Source organism: Poromitra crassiceps (genome assembly GCF_964638095.1).
Source record: "Poromitra crassiceps genome assembly, contig: HAP1_SCAFFOLD_905, whole genome shotgun sequence".
NCBI classification, from domain to species: Eukaryota; Metazoa; Chordata; class Actinopteri; order Beryciformes; family Melamphaidae; genus Poromitra; species Poromitra crassiceps.
The window spans coordinates 6,855-30,987 of NW_028151504.1; the positions used below are offsets into that span (position 1 = coordinate 6,855).

Consider the following 24,133-nt stretch of genomic DNA (forward strand, 5'->3'; position numbering starts at 1 on the left):
CAGTAGAAAGGACATGAGAGTAAAGGTATACAGTACATGTTGACCCACAGTAGAAAGGACATGAGAGTGAAGGTATACAGTACATGTTGACCCACAGTAGAAAGGACATGAGAGTGAAGGTATACAGTACATGTTGGCCCACAGTAGAAAGGACATGAGAGTGAAGGTATACAGTACATGTTGACCCACAGTAGAAAGGACATGAGAGTGAAGGTATACAGTACATGTTGACCCACAGTAGAAAGGACATGAGAGTGAAGGTATACAGTACATGTTGGCCCACAGTAGAAAGGACATGAGAGTGAAGGTATACAGTACATGTTGACCCACAGTAGAAAGGACATGAGAGTGAAGGTATACAGTACATGTTGACCCACAGTAGAAAGGACATGAGAGTGAAGGTATACAGTACATGTTGACCCACAGTAGAAAGGACATGAGAGTGAAGGTATACAGTACATGTTGACCCACAGTAGAAAGGACATGAGAGTGAAGGTATACAGTACATGTTGACCCACAGTAGAAAGGACATGAGAGTGAAGGTATACAGTACATGTTGAACCACAGTAGAAAGGACATGAGAGTGAAGGTATACAGTACATGTTGAACCACAGTAGAAAGGACATGAGAGTGAAGGTATACAGTACATGTTGACCCACAGTAGAAAGGACATGAGAGTGAAGGTATACAGTACATGTTGAACCACAGTAGAAAGGACATGAGAGTGAAGGTATACAGTACATGTTGACCCACAGTAGAAAGGACATGAGAGTGAAGGTATACAGTACATGTTGACCCACAGTAGAAAGGACATGAGAGTAAAGGTATACAGTACATGTTGACCCACAGTAGAAAGGACATGAGAGTGAAGGTATACAGTACATGTTGACCCACAGTAGAAAGGACATGAGAGTGAAGGTATACAGTACATGTTGACCCACAGTAGAAAGGACATGAGAGTGAAGGTATACAGTACATGTTGACCCACAGTAGAAAGGACATGAGAGTGAAGGTATACAGTACATGTTGGCCCACAGTAGAAAGGACATGAGAGTGAAGGTATACAGTACATGTTGACCCACAGTAGAAAGGACATGAGAGTGAAGGTATACAGTACATGTTGACCCACAGTAGAAAGGACATGAGAGTGAAGGTATACAGTACATGTTGAACCACAGTAGAAAGGACATGAGAGTGAAGGTATACAGTACATGTTGAACCACAGTAGAAAGGACATGAGAGTGAAGGTATACAGTACATGTTGAACCACAGTAGAAAGGACATGAGAGTGAAGGTATACAGTACATGTTGACCCACAGTAGAAAGGACATGAGAGTGAAGGTATACAGTACATGTTGAACCACAGTAGAAAGGACATGAGAGTGAAGGTATACAGTACATGTTGACCCACAGTAGAAATGACATGAGAGTGAAGGTATACAGTACATGTTGACCCACAGTAAAAAGGACATGAGAGTGAAGGTATACAGTACATGTTGACCCACAGTAAAAAGGACATGAGAGTGAAGGTATACAGTACATGTTGACCCACAGTAGAAAGGACATGAGAGTGAAGGTATACAGTACATGTTGACCCACAGTAGAAATGACATGAGAGTGAAGGTATACAGTACATGTTGACCCACAGTAAAAAGGACATGAGAGTGAAGGTATACAGTACATGTTGACCCACAGTAGAAAGGACATGAGAGTGAAGGTATACAGTACATGTTGGCCCACAGTAGAAATGACATGAGAGTGAAGGTATACAGTACATGTTGACCCACAGTAGAAAGGACATGAGAGTGAAGGTATACAGTACATGTTGACCCACAGTAGAAAGGACATGAGAGTAAAGGTATAGAGTACATGTTGACCCACAGTAGAAAGGACATGAGAGTGAAGGTATACAGTACATGTTGACCCACAGTAGAAAGGACATGAGAGTGAAGGTATACAGTACATGTTGACCCACAGTAGAAAGGACATGAGAGTGAAGGTATACAGTACATGTTGGCCCACAGTAGAAAGGACATGAGAGTGAAGGTATACAGTACATGTTGACCCACAGTAGAAAGGACATGAGAGTGAAGGTATACAGTACATGTTGGCCCACAGTAGAAAGGACATGAGAGTGAAGGTATACAGTACATGTTGGCCCACAGTAGAAAGGACATGAGAGTGAAGGTATACAGTACCGTACATGTTGACCCACAGTAGAAAGGACATGAGAGTGAAGGTATACAGTACATGTTGGCCCACAGTAGAAAGGACATGAGAGTGAAGGTATACAGTACATGTTGAACCCTCCTCTTTTATGCAGAGGCTGATGGAGCAGCTCTATGAATCACAGCTCTTGCAAATCACCATGTGAGACAACACAGTTTTAAAGTGATTCTCACCAACTAGGACAGCATGCATCCCACAGGGAGAGATGTTAATCTTAAGATTATTAAGCTTTTGATGATAAAGGTAAATATATGTGTTAATACACTGGGCACATTATTTTAAATATTGGTTAATTAAACATGTTTTTTTTTTTAGATGTGGTCTGGTGCATCTCTCTGCCTTATCAGATACTACCATCATCTAACGTTATAATATACAGTCTCATATTGGCTTGAGATGCTATCTGGTTAATGCGGGAGAAGAATGGTGTTATTGATACAAATTCCATTCTACAACAGACATTGTGACATCATCAGTGATGTCATTACTGACCAAAATCACAAATCTCACAATGTGGGACCAAAATCACAGACAGACAGAAAGAAAGAAAGACAGACAGACGCCACTTTAGCAATTTTATGTATTTCTTGGCTGGAGCTTTTCTGGTCCTGTAGGCTGTCGCTTAGCATCAGTCCGCTGCCCTTCCCTGCTTCCCACTAACATTGTGACATCATCAGTGATGTCACTGATGGTGACATCATCACCAGCCCTTCCCTGCTTCCCACTAACATTGTGACATCATCAGTGATGTCACTGATGGTGACATCATCACCAGCCCTTCCCTGCTTCCCACTAGCATTGTGACATCATCAGTGATGTCATACATCACTGATGATGTCATAGACATTGTGACATCATCAGTGATGTCAAATCCTTTCCTGCTGAGGTTATAAATTGTACGACATCGCTCTGACTTGTGGACAAAGGGTTGGAGCTCCCTAGGAATATGAATATCAACAGATTTATGAACAGATTCAGAGCTGTAGGCATTTTGAAGTTGGCAGTAGTTTTCTGCCTCGCCGTCATGCTTTTCCTTCTGCTCTCCTCATTACGAAGATCTATGCCAGTGGATGAAGGCCCGTCCAAGCCAGTCAGGTACAAGTGTGGGATGTCCAAGGCATGTTCAGCTGGAAAGTTCTCCTTCAAGATGGCCAGTGGAGCAGCTAATGTGGTGGGGCCCAAAGTCTGCCTGGAAGACAACACACTGATGAGTGGCGTGAAGAACAATGTGTGGAGAGGAATCAACATTGCCTTGGTTAATGGGGCAACAGGGCAGCTGATCAAGACCGACTATTTTGATATGTGGGCAGGAGATGTGGTTCCTTTCATTAAGTTCCTGAAGGAAATTGAAGATGGGGCAATCGTGATGATGGCCTCCTTTGATGATCCTGCAACAAAACTCAACGATGAAGCCCGGAAGCTGATCGCTGATCTGGGCAGCTCAAGTATCACCAACCTGGGCCCCAGGGATAACTGGATCTTTGTAGGAGGCAAAGGCTTCAAGACCAAGAGTCCCTTTGAACGGCACATAAAATACAGTGCAGATACCGACGAGTTTGGGGGCTGGCCCAAGGTCCTAGAGATGGAAGGATGCATACCCCAGAGACAGGGTTGATCTCTCCTGTCCTCGTGAGACTGTTGTGAGAGCAGTTACACCTCCTCCACGGGCCCACGCACCACAAGCCTTGTGTTCCTCTTTGCCTACCAGGAAATGGTTCCAGCAACAAACTCTTCAGAAGAGTGATCAGAAAGAAAGACAAACCGCTGACAGACTCTCCGGTAGACTCTAATCACTAGGATCAAGCTATGCTGCTCAGAGCCACCTGCGCTTCTCCATTCCTTTTGGACGCTGTTCCACAGATGCTGGCTAGTGCTAGCTGATTAGAGCTAGCTGATTGGGACTAGCTGATTGGAGCTAGTGGCAAGACTGAACCGATTTGAAGGATGTTATCAGTGGTTATTGGCTAACTGTCACACATACCATCTCTAAGGCCGCCTGACTGTGCTGTGATAGTGTTGCAGTAATGATGATGATGATGATATTTATAACTGTTTATGAATTACTAATGCAATGTATGAACAATGCTTTATAAATGATTAATTACGTACTAATAACTAATGCTTATGGTGTGCAGTTATTATAAAGTGTTACCAAGTCCTCAGGCATGATGACTGTGATTGGTAGTGGTTGTCAGTTTCTAACCACATGTAATCTGCCAACATGCATTTGAACTAATTTTACACGGTATCGATAAACAGGTGGGAAAAGTACACACATTCCTTTTAGTTAAGTAGAAGTACAGTTACTTACTAGGCTCGAACCCATGACCTCAAAAGTGACCGGGGGCTCAATACGGCAGGGCAGGAAGCACCCTCTTTGCGCCACCAGGTCAGACTTCTTAAAGCAGGTTTTCTCAGGGCTTTTCACTCTTTTCTCTGGCTAGTTGTTTATAGACTAGTATAACCCAAACTGTTGTACTTGCCTAAACCTAATGTTTTATAAAGATGTGTATGGTTTGACTGGGAATTGAACCCCAGTCCTCAGATTGGAAGGCAAGCACCTTAACCATTATGCCGCAAGACCAAGGACACCCCAAACTGCACTAATTTCACACCCTAAACCCTAATCTTAACCACATTTTATTTACTTGCCGCATGTTTTCAGGAAGAAGCAGTTGCAGTAACCAATCAAATGAGTTCAGGGTGTGTTCTTCAATAAACTATAGAGACAGTCCGCATGTCTGGGAACGCCCACAAAATGTTCAACGGCTGGCGCGCGAGTGGGGTAAAACCGCCCATATATCTCATGGGCTGACTCACCAAAAGACGGTGCTGCGGCTCTAAACTACAGGTTTGGGGGTTCTAGAGCAGAACACAAGTCGTCTGCTCAGATGTGCGTTTACTGCGGTGGTTAAATCCCCAATCGTGTCTGCCTGGGCTGGGCTAGCAGCTAAATTCTTACCCTGACCAAGCCCCCAGCCTGTAAAACAAAGTGTCAAAAGTTATGCCTCAAAGCTTTCTGGGAAATTCTACCTGTGGAAGAGGAAAGTGGACGGAGTTCCCAGCATGCCCTGGGGTAGTGTGTTCTGTTTGTAGATTTGTTTGTCAATTGTTTGTTTGCCAATGTGTTTTGGAGGTTAAAATGATTTCTTGTTCTATATGCATGATGTTAGTTATCTGCAAAGTTATAAGTTGAAATGTTGGCACCATGGCTGATTCTGGTGTGCAGTTCAGTGACCTGTCTGATGGGGCACAGGATCTGCTGTTAAGCAGCTCATTTTTTGTTTCTGGGTCAACAAGGAGACAAGGCTGTGAGGATGGAGGAAAGGATACTTTTTCACCAAATGGGATACACCCATCGGTTGAACTCATCAAACTGAATTAGCTCGCAATGCAAGTTCTAGTATGAACCTTCAACAATGAGGACAGTATAACGCACGCACAGTCAACATAAAGTCTTACATTATCATGATCTAAAATAAATAAAATAATCTAATCGCTGGATGGAATCATGAAACTGAATTAGCGAGGTAACCTTGCATGCATGTTCCAGTAGGAACCTTTGTCAGAAGCTCCAGTGGAGCTGATCAGTGGCCAGCAGATCAGACTATGGTTGTACTGGTCAGTTTCCAGGTATGAATGTATGTGTGAATGTGAACAGGGCGCTCCTGAAAAAGAGAGCATTGCTCTCAGTGAGACTCCCCCTGTATAAATAAAGGTAAAAACAAAAACAAAACAAAAAGTATAGGCTATATATTACTTCCAATAGATCATTTTTATTCAAGTCAATAGCTGAGGGGTTAAGACAGAGGACTCTGAAGCAGGTGTGCTGAGATCGAACCCTGCATGGGGATGTCTTTTTTTCTCTCTGAACATAGCCCTTGTGGGAGTACATATTTCAACAAAGGTGCAGGGAACATCATAGACGTTTTTCACAGGGCCCATTTTGTGTCAAAAAGGCAGAATAAAGACAGGTTCAAGCAAAACACTAATGAGGGGTTCCAAATTCCAATCATGGAACTTTGAAACCCTCATTAGTGTTTTGCTTGCACCTGTGCTTACCCTGCCTTTTCAACACAAAATGGCCCCCATGAGGGGGGTCTATGGGAAGAGGTGGGTAACACCCACTCACACATGAGTCTTCACAACCCAATCAAAAGGTAGGAAAATATTGCAACAAGCACAGTCAGAGAGATTATCTCCATTTTATTAGCAGATCCTGCGCTGCATACAACACAAGACTACTGGAAATACTGTTTATTGTTACATTAGACCACAGACAGCATCTCAGAGGGGGTCACTGAACTGCACACCAGAGTCAACCATGGTGCCAAAATTTCAACATTGTGAAGCAATGTAAATAACATGTAGAACAGCACTATTAGTTGACAATAACCTTGCAGATAACTAAGATCACACATGTAGAACAGGAAGTCCTTTAACTAACCTCCCAAAGCACATTAATAAACACATCTACCCCAGAGCATGCTGGGAACTCCGCCTACAATATATTTCTTTTCACCCCAAACCAATGGAGAAATTCAGTATGTTGCATGTGACGGCCCAGGGCCTCTATAGTGCTGGGGCTTGGGTGTGCTGGGTATGTGTCTTCTTGTCTGTCTTACAGAGCTTGGAGTATCTGGTTGGCTGAGGCAGCAATCAGCTGGAGTTGGGAGCAGCTTGGCCACTGAGCCCAAACCCTACAAAGGCTCAGCCAGCCTGTCATTCTCTGGCTCCCCCTGCTCTGGCCTGTGCCTTTGTGTTGGGAGTCCATTTTGATTTGTACTTTAATTTAGGTTCATTGCACATTTTTGATCCTTTGTATTTTGCACCATTTACTTTGTCTTTATATAAATAAAATTCCTTTTTTGCATTTTGGACCCCTGACTTGCTTCCCATTATTTATGGTCCTTGAGCTAGGCCATAACATGCAGCCAGAGATTTCTGGACTTTTCTGTCTGGCTGCACGTTCTCTGCTACTTGACAACTGCTGTGTTAGCTACAGACTTCTACGTTATTCAAGTATACTTATACTATCCCGTTTACAACAGTCGCCACTTGCTCACAGGTAGCCTACTGCCTTGTGGCGAGAATCGTGTAGTGCATTCTCACACACCAAAGTACTTGTCTCAACTGTCAACTGTTCCAAATGACTGTCTAGTGAATGCTTTCCACAAAATCATGAACAAGAAAACCAGAAGAACTACAGTTCCACTTTTACCAAATAAAACCAAAATAGATGTTCTGTGACAAGTTATATCATCCTGAAAACCCAAATATTTGAAACGAGTACAATTATAAAATTATCCGTTAGTGCAATAAGGCAAATAAACTAAGTTGTTGGCCCCCCATAGTAAACATAAACATTATAATGACATCTTCCCATACCTGTCAACCTGTCACAAGTAAGTGGCTGACTCCTACTGGAACTAAAAAAACACGATTAAAACACGATTTCAGACGGACAAGCCCGTCTTTTATTATCACACGAACACTTCAACACATGCATGTGGCCACAACACACACTCATGCTGACGGTGGCCGGTGAAATTTGTCCTCTGCATTTGACCCATCCAGGCTTGTCCTTTCCTCCAGGGGGCAGGCCAGGAGCAGCGGTCGCTTTTTCTTTCCAGCGCCCGGGGACCAACTTCATGTTGTCGTCACTGGTCGGATGACGATCTTCTGCATGTTTTTTTTGTGGGGGGTATGTACGGAGGAAGCTCCTGGGGAGTACGGTACAGGTCTGAAGGCAGCTAACACAGTGAACCACAAAGGCACTGCCACTGATGCTGTATTTCTCTCTGTATGACTTTTGAAGTGGCTGGCTATAGGTCAAAAGGTTATATTTGAGCTTTTAGTCAATTTAGAAATAGTTAAGTAGCTAATCTGTGGGCACTTTCTTCTCTTTCCTCTGGCTGCCCATTCAAAACTGACTGAGACTCGAACCCACAACCTCAAAAGCCATTGAGGGTTCAATACTGCTGGGCAGGAAGCTAAACCTCTGTACCACCAGGTCAGACCTATTAAGACTGGTTTTCTCAGTGGTTTTCACTCTTTCCTCTGGCTGTTGCCATTCAAAAGTGACTGAGGGGTGGGCTGACTGTCTCAGTAGAGCCATACTATGGATCTATAGAGCCGGAGACCAAGTACTTATAGTTTTTAAGGTATATTCTGTGCTTTAAAACACAAGTACTTACACAGAAGTAGTATTTGGCCGAAACATACCTAAGTACTTTGACATTAAGTAGTATTTAGATGGAATATGCCTTCAAAACTATAAGTATTTGGAGAGAAGGTAGTATTTGGGTGGAATATGTCTTCAAAATGATAAGTACTTGAACAGAAACTAGTATGTGGATAGAACATAATACTCCGGCTCTACAGATGCATAGTATGGCTCTACCAACTAACAGGCTGGTAAGCTCAGATGGTAGACAACCAGACTTAAAATTTAACAATCTTGGGACTGAGGGTTAAAATCTCACCTGGAGTGAGTGTATAGATAGACCTTTCACTTTCACTAACAAATGGACAGGTAATAATTAAGTAATGATTCAGTACTCATAAACTACTGAGTATGATGCACCACTTTACAATAGGGTACACAAAAAGAGTAACTAATGGTCAGGTAATAATTAAGTAATGATTCAGTACCCATTAACTACCAACGTTGGGGAAGCTACTTTGAAAGCATAGCTTAGGAAGCTACCAACTACTTCATCATTGAAGTAGTTGAAACTACAGCAAAGCTACCCTGGGAGAAATGTAGTTTAGGAAACTACAAGCTACGCAGAAAAAGTAGTTCAAACTACTTAAATTGACAATGTACATGTATGATATACAGTGTTGGGGGTAACTCGTTACAAAAGTAACATATTACATGTAATATATTACTTTTAGCAGTAACTCAGTAATATAACTTATTACTTATAGGATTTCAGTAATATTATACCAGTTACTTTGTCAAGTAACTCAAGTTACAAATTGAGTTACATTTTATTAAATCAAAGCACATATTTAAAAAAGAAACAATTTCCTAATCAAACTGTGTGTTTTTATGCAAATAACCACTATAGATGACAATAACAAAGGAAAATAATAACATTTAGAATTTTGGATTGTTTACACTGCGACTTGAAGGCGGTTGAAATAATTTTTTGGGATGGTTCCAGGGCAGCGATGTCATTCTGCTGCTGCTGTTGTTTTGGTAAAAGTAATGCAAAAGTAGTGTAATAAGTAACAAGTTACTCTACACAGACAGTAATATTGTAATGTAACGTATTACTTTCAAATGAAAGTAACTAGTAATATGTAGTATATTACATTTTGAAAGTAACTTGCCCAACACTGATGATATATGAAATAAAATATAATAGCCTACAAAAAAGCGCAATGCCAGCCTCTTAATTGAGTTTATTGACACAACAGTATGAAAACTTGGATAATTCAGATGCTAACACCCACACTGAGGAACAGCTCAGCGGGATGAGCAGCTGTTTCTCTATCTCTGCATGAAGGCCTGAGTGTCGGTTCCCGATGGAGGAGCAATGTTGTTCCGCAAACCGGTCTCCCATCTCTTTAACATGGCTGGAAACACACTGGCTGACAGAGCGCCTCCTACCCTAACCCTAACCCTAACCCACCCTTTGGGGCTGAGGGTTCAAAACTCACCTGGAACAAGTCTTGAATTTATTACGTATAAGTATATGATGTTTCACTTTATATTAGGGTGCACAAAAAGAGTAACTAATGGACAGGTAATGATTAAGTACTAATAAACTACTCAGTATGATGCACCACTTTACAATAGGGTACACAAAATAGTAACTTTGTACAGGTAATAATTAAGTAATGATTCAGTACTCAAACTACTGAGTATGATGCACCACTTTACAATAGGGTACACAAAAAGAGTAACTAATTGACAGGTAATAATTAAGTAATAAGTAACTAACAATTAACTACTATACTCACAAACTGACCATTGACTAACCATTAACTAATGAGTAATTACTCTAAGGAACTAACAACTAATCATGAACTAATGATTAACTACTATACTCACTGTATATTCAATGTTATATTATTACTCTGCTGTTAAAATGGAAAAGCACACTATGACTTGTTTAGCACTTGAAACTAAACGTTTAGGACTTGGACTTGGGACTTGTCAGTCTTGACTTGACTTGGGACTTGCCTGACTTGACTTGGGACTTGAGTGCAAAGACTTGAGACTGACTTGTGACTTGTAGGCTACTCAATTTCTTCAGATTTTACTTTGTAACTAAGATTATTGGGGGAAATGTAGTGGAGTAAAAGTGAAAGTTGACAGAAATATAAATACTCAAGTAAAGTACAGATACTCAGAAAAAATACTTAAGTACTGTACTTAAGTACTAATACTTTGTTATATTACACCACTGAACACTTTATTATGAACACCTGTACACCTGTTTATTCATGTAATTATCCATTCAGCCAATCATGTGGCAGCAGTGCGATGCATAAGATCATGCAGACACAGGTCAGCAGCTTCAGTTCATGTTCACATCGAACATAAGAATTAGCCCATGAGCCAAGACCCGAAAACTCACCCACGTGCTCATCTGGGTGGACAAATTCCACTTGTGTTTTTTGACTTGCTATACACCTCTAGTTCAGTGTTTACATGATAACCATCACTGACTGGTAGCTTGGTGGTAACTTTATCATACACTGAATATGTGGACCCCTATATTCTCACACGCGAATTGTCGCAACAGATCAAAATCAAATATACTGTATCAACAACTTTTGAACTTTATTGTAGAGACCCATGAACCCACTTTTCTGCATAATTGAACTATGGGGAATTGATTGGAATGGTTATTTTAATGATTAAAAACTTCCATCTGCTTAAGTGGCTTCAGTGGGTAAAGCAAAACTGAAGACTTAGTTCTCTGGTGGATTCCATTTTCTTTCAACAGTATCAGTTGCAGGAGAAAACATCACTTTTGTGTTTACATACCCTTTCCTCAGAAGACCGTAACACAGGGGCGTAGGCAGAAATTAAATTATGGGTGGGCCTGGAGAAAATTGGTGGGGCAATTGCATGACAACATTTTGCGCGCAGAATTCCTAGATGTCATGAAGTCGTCATGCATTAGACTCTGGAGATGATGTGCCCTGCGTTTTTAAGCAACAAAACCATTAGCTAGCAAGGCAGCAGCAAGTTTGCCTCTAGAAAACAACAAATTTAAAATATATATATATATAATTTTTTTTGGGTGGGCCAGGGCAAGAAGTGGGTGGGCCTGTGCCTACCCAGGCCCACCCGTAGAAACTCCCCTGTAACAAGCTCATTCATAACTAAGCAAGCACATTCAGAGCGACCCAAACAAATGGACTCAGCAAGACGATTTTGAAGTCTCCCAAAAGCAAGTATTCAGAATGAGTATTCTAATGGAATACATTAAAAAATACATTTTAGGACATGTATTCAGTATTCTTAGTGGAATACATTTGAAAAAGGGCATTTTTCACTATTTATGGCTGCTTTTGAGTATTTCGGAAACTGCTGATCTCCAGGGATTTTCACGCACAGCACAACAGTTTGTGCACGGAAACGCCTTGTTGATGAGAGAGCTCAGAGGAGAATGGCCAGACTGGTTGGAGCTGGCATAAAGGCTACAGCTATAGAAACAAACGCATTGACCAGACACAAACCTATCACTGTTGCGGACGGTGTGTGTGTGGGAAGGAGGGGGGGGGGGGGGTTGAACCAAATTCAATAATTCCAATAATTCAGAACCCAACTTTATTAAGTACACATTTAGAGCCTGTAAAATGTTATACGAATTTAAAAAAAAACAGCCTCTGCCTGCATTAACAAATAGATAAACAGCTCATCATCACTAATAGCACACAGCTTACATTCCAAAATGAAAAGTTTGCTGAATAAATAAAATAAGTATAACAAAAGAGAAGTAGCATTGAATAAAAGAGATCAGGGTTTTTCCATGGTCAGTGTAACTTGAGTTTCTTTTCTCTGGCCAACTCAAACTCAACTGTTAATGTTATATGAGAACACTGGCATCAGTCTTTCATTTTAAATCAAATATTAAGGCTATATATATATAACTCCAAAACATTAAGGGCAAAAAATCTAAACTGAACAGTTTAACCTACTTTCTTTTGTTAAAGAACGGGTAGGGAAAACACTATACAGTATAAGAATTGTAGATCTATTTACAGTTCACATAGGAGGGCTTGGCCTGATCTGGAGGGAATTCTAATACATACAATCACAGTTGGGTTTGTACATGCATTCATGAGCTGGGGCTCTGACCAACACTTTCTAATGAAGTTCAGATCCTTACAGTTCCATTTCATTCCTCCTGACAGCCAGGGGCAGCGTTTACACTGGATAACATCCGCCCCGCTCATGCAGGTCGAGTACTAATCACTGATGTCATAAGTGATGTCACTTGAGCAATTGTGACATCACTGATGATGTCATCAGTGATATCATAAGTCACTGATGATGTCATAAGACACTGATGATGTCATCAGTGATGTCATAAGACTGATTGATGTAAACTCACACCACCCGCTTGCATGTAATCTTAAGGGCAATAACATTTTGTATGCAACACACACACACCCACACGCACCAATAGAGCAGGCGAGGCCATGCAGCAGCCGAGCTGTGGGTGAGGCCACGCTGCCGGGCTAGCCGGCAGGCGAGGCCATGCAGCAGCCGAGCTGTGGGTGAGGCCATGCTGCAGGGCTAGCCGGCGAGCCTAATCGAGGGCACGTGGCACGCGAGATGCCTAGTGATTAAATGTACACTATGTACGGTTACCAGTGTCAGCCTTATTATGCAGGTTTTTTTTTGATTCCAGATTTTGTTTTACTTACTTTCATCTTCTGTATTTGGCTTGTTTGAGATTTTTGTTATTCGTACTCGACCTGCGCGAGCATGACAGATGTGAGCCACAGTGTAAACATTGTCCGTGGAAGTCATCTGGAATTCATACAACTGTAGTTACATGCGTAGGGTAACTTTCGTTTTACACCTTCATAACAGGGCTTGGAGAAGTCAGCTAAGTATTGTGCTTGTTACGGTAGAGAAGAATGGGGTCAAATGAGCCATGTTTTACATTTTGTGCTGCTACTGTGGCAAAATAAATGTGCATTTATTTAAAACAATAAGTGCCATGTATAGATTGTTGGCCATTCATGGTAATGAAATATAATATAGGGCCAAAACACATCATCCATCAAGTTTAATCAAAATTGGACCAGTAATATACAAATACGAAAAAACTTTATTATCCACAAAGTGGAAATTTGTCTAGCAGTTATTTGTTTTCAAAGATACACATTTTTACATTTAATTACAGCTAATCAAACCATTTAACATTTAAATGGCAAGAAGGGGTGTCTCACCTTACATATGGGCTCAACTTACCCCGCTCTCCCCAAGCCGTAAACAGTGGAAGCACAAAATGAAAATCCTCTGGCAATGGCCGTTTGCAAAACTGAAGATAATTTAGTTAATCCTATAAAAATGTTTTGAAAAACAAATAATTGTATTTTTTATTTTAAAGTGAAGCACTTGTGAGTCATCACATCACACAGATACAGCAACCGTGTCAATACACTCTACAGGAGGATGGATGAGCAAAGAAAGTCTGCCCTTTGGTTTAGTGGACGCCTGGACGGAGAACAAGAAGCAATGGGAGTCTGTACAGCAAAGAGATTGAGTCCAAAATTGTAGCTCAGGTGAATCAGCCATTTCCTAAACAGTGACCACACTCAATGTCAGTGTCTATAGTGCACGAGGCCTCCTGGGGGTGATCTGTTTGCTAGCTTGCTCCTCTTCCTGGAGTGCAGAACGGAAAGACTTGACTTTATCTGAGAGAAGGGGAGAGGACACCTCAGTGATTAAATCGCATCACCTACTGGAGACCAAATTATCCAGGATGTCATATGCACAATAAACAGTATACGGTACATCATTTATTTGTGTATTTTTTTTTTTAGATTCCTCAACATGTGATGCTTTGATAAATGCTCTTAATGTCTATATTCACCTCTTAGCTCAGTGAGAATGTCGATCTTCTGATCCAGGATCTGTTCTAGTTGAGTCGCGTATGTGTCAACATCATAGTCGACTTCCTCTGTCATTTCCAAAAGGACCTTCTCATCTTCCAGCCAGCGAATTGACTCCTGTACAGGACACACAGTAGTACAAACTAGAAAAGGCTACATTTTCAAAAGAAAATTTAATTGTGCTTGCTGCTCTCGCAATGCCCTTCCCAATCTAAATACAGCCCCCAATCAGCAATGTGTTGCTAGGCTGTTTCTAGGGTGTACTCGCTAGGGCACTTCTAGGTGGTTGCTAGGGTGTACTAATTGGTTACTCGGGCAATTCTAGGCGGTTGCTAGGTGTACTAAGTGGTTGCTAGGGCGTTTCTAGGTGATTGCTAGGGTGTTAGGAAAAATAATTGTGCAAAGGAATTGTGTTTCTATGATTTACAACCACCTACGGTAGTTATGGCCTTTTAAATTTTGCAATGTTGCTATAGCGCCCCCTATAGGTGAAATTACTTTTTTGTAGCTCCGAGTACATACCTGCCCACCTGTACCAATTTTGGTTAGCAATGGACAATGCGTTCCTGAGTTATGGCGTTTTTGTGTGAAATAGGCTCCACCCATGAAACTTTGGAAGTCGATTATATCGAAACAGTGCAGTTTCAAAAAATGGCAAAAGAGGTTTTGTGCAGGACAGTCCACACATGCTGTGTGTCGTGGTTTGGTGAAGACTGGACAACATGTAGAAGGGGAAAAATAATTTTGATTGTAGACACTACGATTAAAAAGTTATGGACCAAAATGTAAAGAGGGCTGTTATAGTGTATTTTCTTTTCTTTAGGACACAGTAGGACAGTGACCTATCTACAAAGATTGGGAACTGCAGATATAAAGGGTAGTTTATATAGTACAGCGATTTATGATGTTGCCACCGACCATGATCATATTCTATCATCGATGACGATGCCCATTGGACATGATATTGATATAATTATGATCATGGTCGGTGGCGACCATCATACCTTAAATCGTTGTACTATAAACTAATGTTTTTTGAGCTACAGCTACTTTTATGCAACAAATTTCAAAATCCCATTCAAATGAATGGGGGGGGGGATTGCACACAATTGCCAATATTGCAAAAGCTACACGACAACCCTCTTAGCAAAGTAATAGCACACCATTCAAGACATCTGACAAGTGAAGGGAATGGGAATAAACATATCACTTCAAACAGTAGAGGATCAGTCATATTTTGGGAGGACTTTGGTCCAGTATTTCACTGAGCTCCCTCCGTCCCTTTAGGCCGTACTGTACCTGGAACACAGCCCTGTGGTCCTCCAGAACCTGTTCCTCCATCTCCACCATCTGAGAGACCGCCTCGTGGAACGTGAACAGCTGCGGGGAAACTTCCTCCTCCTACAGACATGGGATGCATACAGTACAGTACCTACCACCATTTCAATCATGAGAGACTTGTAGGAAAGATGAACAAACTTTGGTTGCCCGGGGATGCCGTTTGACACGGTCTGGATTATGGCATCTACGTCGGCATCCGTTTCTTCGCCCTGCAACTGCATCTGTTCATCTTCGGATTCTGACATGACGATGGAACCATGCGAAACTTTTTCTCCAGTGATGATGAACAGCTTGCTGGGGATGGTCGCACAAATGTGAGTGATGACTGCACAGATGTCACTAAAGGTGTGGTGATACGGGCTTTATATAATACCGGGAGAAGGGCATTTGTGACGTCACTTAATGACGTCGCCCGAGCAATGGTGACGTCATCAGGGATGGCGAGTTGGCGACGTCATCAGTGATGTCACTTGAGCAGGGAGTTACACCCCCAAATGACAAGGGGCATGAACGGTATGGGGTGCACTAAACTATGCTGTAGAGGTCAGTCTTCCATGATTGAAATATAGTCAAGACAACACTTAGTCGCACTTGCCAGACTATCTGTTTCATGCTGTATCAGCGCAGGAGAGAGTCTGGCTCCTCTTACTCACTCTGGTATAGCGGTATATATATTGCACAATCCAAATCTTCGTAAAAACTTGCCATTTTCAGCGTCTAGGTTGCTAGCTTGCTAGCTAGTGGTGTTGTTGTTTCACAGCAGCGGAGGCATTTGAGAGTGACACACAGGGAGCGGAAAGGGATTTCCCTTCACTCCAACTGAAATGGTCAGAGCCAATGGCAGAGATTTTTTTTTTTTTTTTCATCGTTAAATTCATCAATGCCATTAAGTTCTTTAAGGACTGACGAAATCGATAAATCTAGCTTGCGACAATCCTATTCCTTTGCCGGCAGTGCCGCTGCATGTTGGTGAGGGTTACCAGGTCTGTGTGACTAAACCTGCCCAATGGCCAATCAAAACTAGCCCAGGCAACGGCCAATCAAAACTAGCCCATCGGAATTCAACCTGTGGCAACACTTCAAAGTAGCCCAATTGTGTGGGAAACCCGCAGACCTGGTAAATCTGATGTCGGTTGTTATCATTCAAGATTCATTTTAATAGCCTTACGGTACATGTCCACAACAGCGTGCGCTTTCACGCCCGACCGCGCCAGTCCTTCAAAGTGACATATAATGGGGGAGGGTGGGGGGTGGGTTCTAGCAAACGGTAGGACTGAAAGGGGCACATTGAACGGACGTGATATCTATGGGTTGTTATTGTTGCTGCACTCTGTAATGACCAATCAGGCATCTCGGACAGTATCTGTCGGAAATAACTGCCAGTGGATTGGCTTGCGTCCAGACCCTTGAATCGCCATGCAAATTCCAAGAGCGCTGAAAAAAGCTAGTACTGGTACTGTTTGGTGGGAATGAAAAGCGGCAGGCTCTGGGGTCCAGATCGAGAACCACCGTCACAACTGATATGTGCGATTGAGCATGCATACAGCGGAGTGAACCAACCCAGTCGGCAGAATAAAACGTTGGTATTTTACGTGTCTGCAAACAATCTCAACGTACATTTGAAACAAAACGGTGGTTAATGTGGAAAACCTCGCTGCCTTTCCAACGTTAAACACAAATAAAACAACTTCAACATCTTTGGTTCTGTTTAGGCGAGTAAAACAAATTGGTCAAGGTTAGCATTATGGTTTGGCTTAGGCTTAAACAACAAATGTTAAATGTGAATTACGGTTGAACTGTAGACTTTGAACATGAACACAGCGCTCCGCTGTGAAAGGCAAGTGTTTAGGCCCTCCATACACCATGACAAAAATGCCCTTACTGGCCACAGCGCTATTTCAATAGCAGACTCTATAGCGTTGATATGCACGCATCTAGAAACGTGATATCTAACATGTTTTAGGTTCAAAGACGTTGACATTGATTCGACGTATCCGTGAATTGCAGAAATGTACAATTACCAACATTTTCCAGTATTCTGGCGACCAGGCAGGAGTGAACAGATGAGTGTGTGTGTGTGTGTGTGTGGCTTACGTTCTGTTCACAGAGCAGCTTCAGGTCATCTCTCTGCGGGGAGTTCCCCACCCCCCACTGAGCCTCCAGCACCTCCAGCTGGCTGAGTGCCCCGTTGTGTCCCGCTTGACGGCTCTCCATCGCCGCCCCGGGGTCCACTGTGAGCTCCTTCACCCTGAGAACAACCAGTGCTAGTAGTAAAGCAACAGCGTGGTACAGCATCGCTACCGTAGCTACTGCAGAGGGTTCTCATGAAAAACGCCCTGCAGCAAACGGGCGGCAGGTGCACACAATATACAGAAAGCTAGCTGGTTAATAACATGCTCAGCATGCCAATATACAGAAAGCTAACTGGTTAACATGCTCAGCATGCCAATATACAGAAAGCTCAAACAAACTGGCATAAACCAGTAAGCGAGCACACTCACCGGTGTTTTTAAAGTTTCGGTGCACGGCACAGGAGATACTTGGTAAGAGAAGGAGAGGCAGCACACAAAAATGTCCTTTCGTTGGGTTTATTCCAGGTTAACACCAGGTACAGCACACGGACGTTTCAGCCTAACGGGCTTCTTCACACGCTGAAGAAGGCCGTTAGGCTGAAACGTCCGTGTGCTGTACCTGGTGTTAACCTGGAATAAACCCAACGAAAGGACATTTTTGTGTGCTGGCTCTCCTTCTCTTACCAAGTATACAGAAAGCTAACTGGTTAACATGCTCAGCATGCCAATATACAGAAAGCTAACTGGTTAATAACATGCTCAGACAGCATGCCAGGGGAAGCAAGCGGTTATGAAAGATTGTAGGGATGAACAAGGCATAACAGAAAGACAAAATGTCAACAGCAAACAATCTATTTTGATGAAATGACGCCTGGAGAAAGACATGGGGCCATGCAGGTGGCGACCTCATGAAAATGTGTGTATATATATATATATATGCATACATATATACACATATATAGAGAGAGATGTATGTATGCATACATGTGTATGTATGTGTATATATATATTATGTATGTGTGCATGTATGTATATATATATATATTATATATGTATGTATGTGTATATATATATATACATACATATAAAAAATATATCAGAAAAAGAAATAGTTAAATAAATAAATACAAATGGAGGAAAGAGTGGTGGTTACAGAAGTAGGAGAAAGATGAGGCAGACGTCATCATCCCTTCCACTTAGGATCATGCCATATGGATGTTGTTTAGCCCAAGCCATTTGTTTGCTAGCAACAGATTAGCTGTGAACAGTAGAGCTACAGTAGGTATTTGCTGAGGAATTCAAATTGAACCTATTATGGAGTCTAAATGTATGAGGTTAACGGCCGACAGGAAGCAACGTAAAGGTGGGTGTTGATGGCTAATGTGGCGTGACAACACACAGAAGCAGCAGTTGGATATATGTTGGTAACTTATTGGGAAGCGCAGTGGGGAGCGACCTGGTGGGAGAGGTGGAAAAGTCCTCGTACTCATAAGTAGGGGAGAGCTCAGAGCGGCCCCCTCCGCCCCCACCCTGCGAGAAGGGGATGTCCGAGGGACTTATCCCAAACTCCTTCACTCTGCAGACACGGTGGGGAGAGAGACACAGAGAGACACAGACACGCATGACAAACGAGAGACAGCAGAGGATCATCTTCAGTTATTTGCACCTCAATATTCCTGCTGCATGTGAACAAACATTGAGCAGTAAAGGGCGAGGAGACGTCGGGAGACAAACGGGGAGAAAAAGAGGTTTTGACCCACAGTAGAAAGGACATGAGAGTGAAGGTATACAGTACATGTTGACCCACAGTAGAAAGGACATGAGAGTGAAGGTATACAGTACATGTTGGCCCACAGTAGAAAGGACATGAGAGTGAAGGTATACAGTACATGTTGACCCACAGTAGAAAGGACATGAGAGTGAAGGTATACAGTACATGTTGGCCCACAGTAGAAAGGACATGAGAGTGAAGGTATACAGTACATGTTGGCCCACAGTAGAAAGGACATGAGAGTGAAGGTATACAGTACATGTTGAACCACAGTAGAAAGGACATGAGAGTGAAGGTATACAGTACATGTTGGCCCACAGTAGAAAGGACATGAGAGTGAAGGTATACAGTACATGTTGGCCCACAGTAGAAAGGACATGAGAGTGAAGGTATACAGTACCGTACATGTTGACCCACAGTAGAAAGGACATGAGAGTGAAGGTATACAGTACATGTTGACCCACAGTAGAAAGGACATGAGAGTGAAGGTATACAGTACATGTTGAACCCTCCTCTTTTATGCAGAGGCTGATGGAGCAGCTCTATGAATCACAGCTCTTGCAAATCACCATGTGAGACAACACAGTTTTAAAGTGATTCTCACCAACTAGGACAGCATGCATCCCACAGGGAGAGATGTTAATCTTAAGATTATTAAGCTTTTGATGATAAAGGTAAATATATGTGTTAATACACTGGGCACATTATTTTAAATATTGGTTAATTAAACGTGTTTTTTTTTTAGATGTGGTCTGGTGCATCTCTCTGCCTTATCAGATACTACCATCATCTAACGTTATAATATACAGTCTCATATTGGCTTGAGATGCTATCTGGTTAATGCGGGAGAAGAATGGTGTTATTGATACAAATTCCATTCTACAACAGACATTGTGACATCATCAGGGACGTCATTACTGACCAAAATCACAAATCTCACAATGTGGGACCAAAATCACAGACAGACAGAAAGAAAGAAAGAAAGACAGACAGACAGATGCCACTTTATCAATTTTATGTATTTCTTGGCTGGAGCTTTTCTGGTCCTGTAGGCTGTCGCTTAGCATCAGTCCGCTGCCCTTCCCTGCTTCCCACTAATGGCCCAATTCCACCGCAGGTAGTAGCGCGGTCCCGCTCCGCTCGACTCGATAAATGGTCTCATCCCATCGGTAAAAACCGGCCCAGCCCGGTTTGATTTGGGGCTGAGTCGTGCTACTTTTCGTACCTGCCTCGTCGGGGTTCTATTCTGCGAACCCGGGTTCATACGATGACGTGAAAACATTGTAGACGACTGATTGGTCAGGCAGAATCGTGTTTACTCTTTCTACTGACTGTCATATGCAATGCTGGCGGCTGCATGCCAGTTTAGTGGGCTTACCTTCTCTTCTGTTATGTATATTTCCATCAGTCTATGTGTTGCTGCATTCGCCTCCGGTGAAATAAAATCGTGGCGGGTGTTCAATTGTCTGAGAAAAAAGTCAGCTGCTCGCGGGAGCTCTGTAGCTGAGGAGGCTGCAGCGCTCCGCTAGGGCTCAGCGGGTGTTTGGTGAAGCCGCGGTCTTGCCTAGAGGCCGCGGGGTACAGGGCAGGCTTCACTCTGTTGCGCCTCTCCCGTCCCCGCACAGCGCAGCGCATGCCTGTGAGTGATATCCATTCTCCTGGTCGATTGTCACATTCGCCCATGTACACTGTAGGTCATTTAGAGGCACCAGTATTTCATAAACAGTTTAAAAGTTCTGTGGATGGATTTAATTGTAATGTTATGTTATAGCCTACTTCGGCTATAAGCGAAGGACAGATATGCAGATATCGCTATGGTGGGCGGGGGCAGATGAACGGCGGTCGAAACAGAACGTCCATCGAGTTGAAACAAGTAGAGGCGAGTGGTGACGGGCTGTGCAGGGCTGTAAAATGTGGTGGGAAAGAGCCATAACATTGTGACATCATCAGTGATGCATCATCACCAGCCCTTCCCTGCTTCCCACTAACATTGTGACATCATCAGTGATGTCACTGATGGTGACATCATCACCAGCCCTTCCCTGCTTCCCACTAACATTGTGACATCATCAGTGATGACATAACTGATGATGTCATAGACATTGTGACATCATCAGTGATGTCAAATCCTTTCCTGCTGAGGTTATAAATTGTACGACATCGCTCTGACTTGTGGACAAAGGGTTGGAGCTCCCTAGGAATATGAATATGAACAGATTTATGAACAGATTCAGAGCTGTAGGCATTTTGAAGTTGGCAGTAGTTTTCTGCCTCGCCGTCATGATTTTCCTTCTGCTCTCCTTATTACGAGTGTGGGATGTCCAAGGCATGTTCAGCTGGAAAGTTCTCCTTCAAGATGGCCAGTGGAGCAGCTAATGTGGTGGGGCCCAAAGTCTGCCTGGAAGACAACATACTGATGAGTGGCGTGAAGAACAATGTGTGGAGAGGAATCAACATTGCCTTGGTTAATGGGGCAACAGGGCAGCTGATCAAGACCGACTATTTTGATATGTGGGCAGGAGATGTGGTTCCTTTCATTAAGTTCCTGAAGGAAATTGAAGATGGGGCAATCGTGATGATGGCCTCCTTTGATGATCCTGCAACACAACTCAACGATGAAGCCCGGAAGCTGATCGCTGATCTGGGCAGCTCAAGTATCACCAACCTGGGCCCCAGGGATAACTGGCTCTTTGTAGGAGGCAAAGGCTTCAAGACCAAGAGTCCCTTTGAACGGCACATAAAATACAGTGCAGATACCAACAAGTTTGGGGGCTGGCCCTAGAGATGGAAGGCTGCATACCCCAGAGACAGGGTTGATCTCTCCTGTCCTCGTGAGACTGTTGTGAGAGCAGTTACACCTCCTCCACGGGCCCACGCACCACAAGCCTTGTGTTCCTCTTTGCCTACCAGGAAATGGTTCCAGCAACAAACTCTTCAGAAGAGTGATCAGAAAGAAAGACAAACCACTGACAGACTCTCCAGTAGACTCTAATCACTAGGATCAAGCTATGCTGCTCAGAGCCACCTGCGCTTCTCCATTCCTTTTGGACGCTGTTCCACAGATGCTGGCTAGTGCTAGCTGATTAGAGCTAGCTGATTGGGACTAGCTGATTGGAGCTAGTGGCAAGACTGAACCGATTTGAAGGATGTTATCAGTGGTTATTGGCTAACTGTCACACATACCATCTCTAAGGCCGCCTGACTGCTGTGATAGTGTTGCACTAATGATGATGATGATGATATTTATAACTGTTTATGAATTACTAATGCAATGTATGAACAATGCTTTATAAATGATTAATTACGTACTAATAACTAATGCTTATGGTGTGCAGTTATTATAAAGTGTTACCAAGTCCTTTAAAGTGAATGGAAGTTGGATACCATCATTAATGTTTTGGTTACATCTGCAGCTTACCCTGCCATTGAGACACAGAATCGCTGCTGTGAAAAGGGTCTATTGAGGGCGTGCATTGTCGAATTTGGTGCAATTTGGACGCGTTCAAAATGAATACACTTTTAATAAACAAGTGAACAGAGCTCTGTGCAGTGGCAGGGCGGGGCCACGGGGGGCACTGCACTCATTCTATAAAAGAAACATGAGGAAATGTCAAAAACAAAAACAAAATCAAATTCCAAAAGGCGTGCATTACAAACTGCCATTGGGTGGAATGTAAACGGGACGCTAATAAATGGGCTGTAGCTCTGAATGCCACTGCTATTCTTTCACAAACCACTTGCGCTAATTTGGCTGCGGGATTATCTATTCAGTCTTTTTCTTCATGTCCCGCCTTTGTTTTTACCCACATACACTTGTATACCAATCAAAATGTATGGATTACAATTGTATATGTGTCAAATACCACCTGAAAGGTTCCTTTAACATTTTATGATATTCCATCCAACCATGTTCAACCGCTTATTCGGGATCGGGTCGCGGAGGTAGCCCTTCCAGCAGGGGACCCCACACTTCCCTTTCCTTGGCCACATTAGCCAGCTCTGACGGGGATCCTGAGTCGTTCCCAGGCCAGCATGGAGATATAATCTCTCCACCTAGTCCTCGCTCTGCCCTGTGGTCTCCTCACATGGACATGCCTGGAACACCTCCCTACCTAGGGAGGCGACCAGGTGGCATCCTTACCAGATTCCCCAACCACCTCAACTGGCTCCTTTCTATACGCAAAGGAGCAGCAGATCTACTCCGAGTCCCTCATGGATGACTGAGCTTCTCACCCTATTCCTAAGGGAGCATGCCAGCATGGGTTTTCTCAGGAGGGTTTCCTGAGAAAACCCATTTTGGCCGCTTATATCCGCAATCTTGTTCTTTCGGCCATAACTCATGACATTATGATATTCAGTATTGATAATACGCAACACTATGTGTAATGTCAGATCTATAACATTCCAATTTCAATTCCTCAGTTGTACTAGAATTGACATCAACACAGTACATCCAAAGCTGAGTTTAACACTGCATTCACAAATCCGTGTTGTGTTTTGCACAGGATCATGGAGTAGAGGGAAGCATCTTTCAGAACCCTGCCAAGCTTCACCTGACGGCAGGTACCCTGGCTCTGTGACAAAAGCATGTGAACACCTCCAGGAGTGTCAACACTTCATCAGG

The 24,133-nt window shown here is 42.9% G+C and overlaps 1 protein-coding gene and 2 pseudogenes across 5 annotated transcripts in view; 2 read left to right on the forward strand and 1 right to left on the reverse strand.

Moving 5' to 3' along the window:
* Positions 1–3,292: 3,292 nt before the first annotated feature.
* On the forward strand, positions 3,293–3,844 carry LOC310771626 (protein FAM3C pseudogene; annotated as a pseudogene). The gene has a single exon. The product of its transcript is annotated as a protein FAM3C pseudogene (transcript).
* A 10,197-nt stretch (positions 3,845–14,041) lies between these two features.
* The window catches only part of LOC310771624 (kinesin-like protein KIF2A), a gene marked incomplete at both ends in the record, with an annotated part of 30,332 nt that continues 20,240 nt past the window's right edge, over positions 14,042–24,133 (reverse strand). For all 3 annotated transcript variants that reach the window (XM_083664196.1, XM_083664198.1, XM_083664197.1), the window contains 5 exons: positions 14,042–14,127; positions 14,307–14,442; positions 15,625–15,726; positions 17,761–17,914; positions 19,195–19,314. In XM_083664196.1, the coding sequence (XP_083520322.1) occupies positions 14,042–14,127; positions 14,307–14,442; positions 15,625–15,726; positions 17,761–17,914; positions 19,195–19,314 (598 nt within the window). The remainder of the gene's footprint in view (positions 14,128–14,306; positions 14,443–15,624; positions 15,727–17,760; positions 17,915–19,194; positions 19,315–24,133) is intronic.
* On the forward strand, positions 20,127–22,326 carry LOC310771625 (protein FAM3C pseudogene; annotated as a pseudogene). The gene is made up of 2 exons: positions 20,127–20,183; positions 21,821–22,326. The product of its transcript is annotated as a protein FAM3C pseudogene (transcript).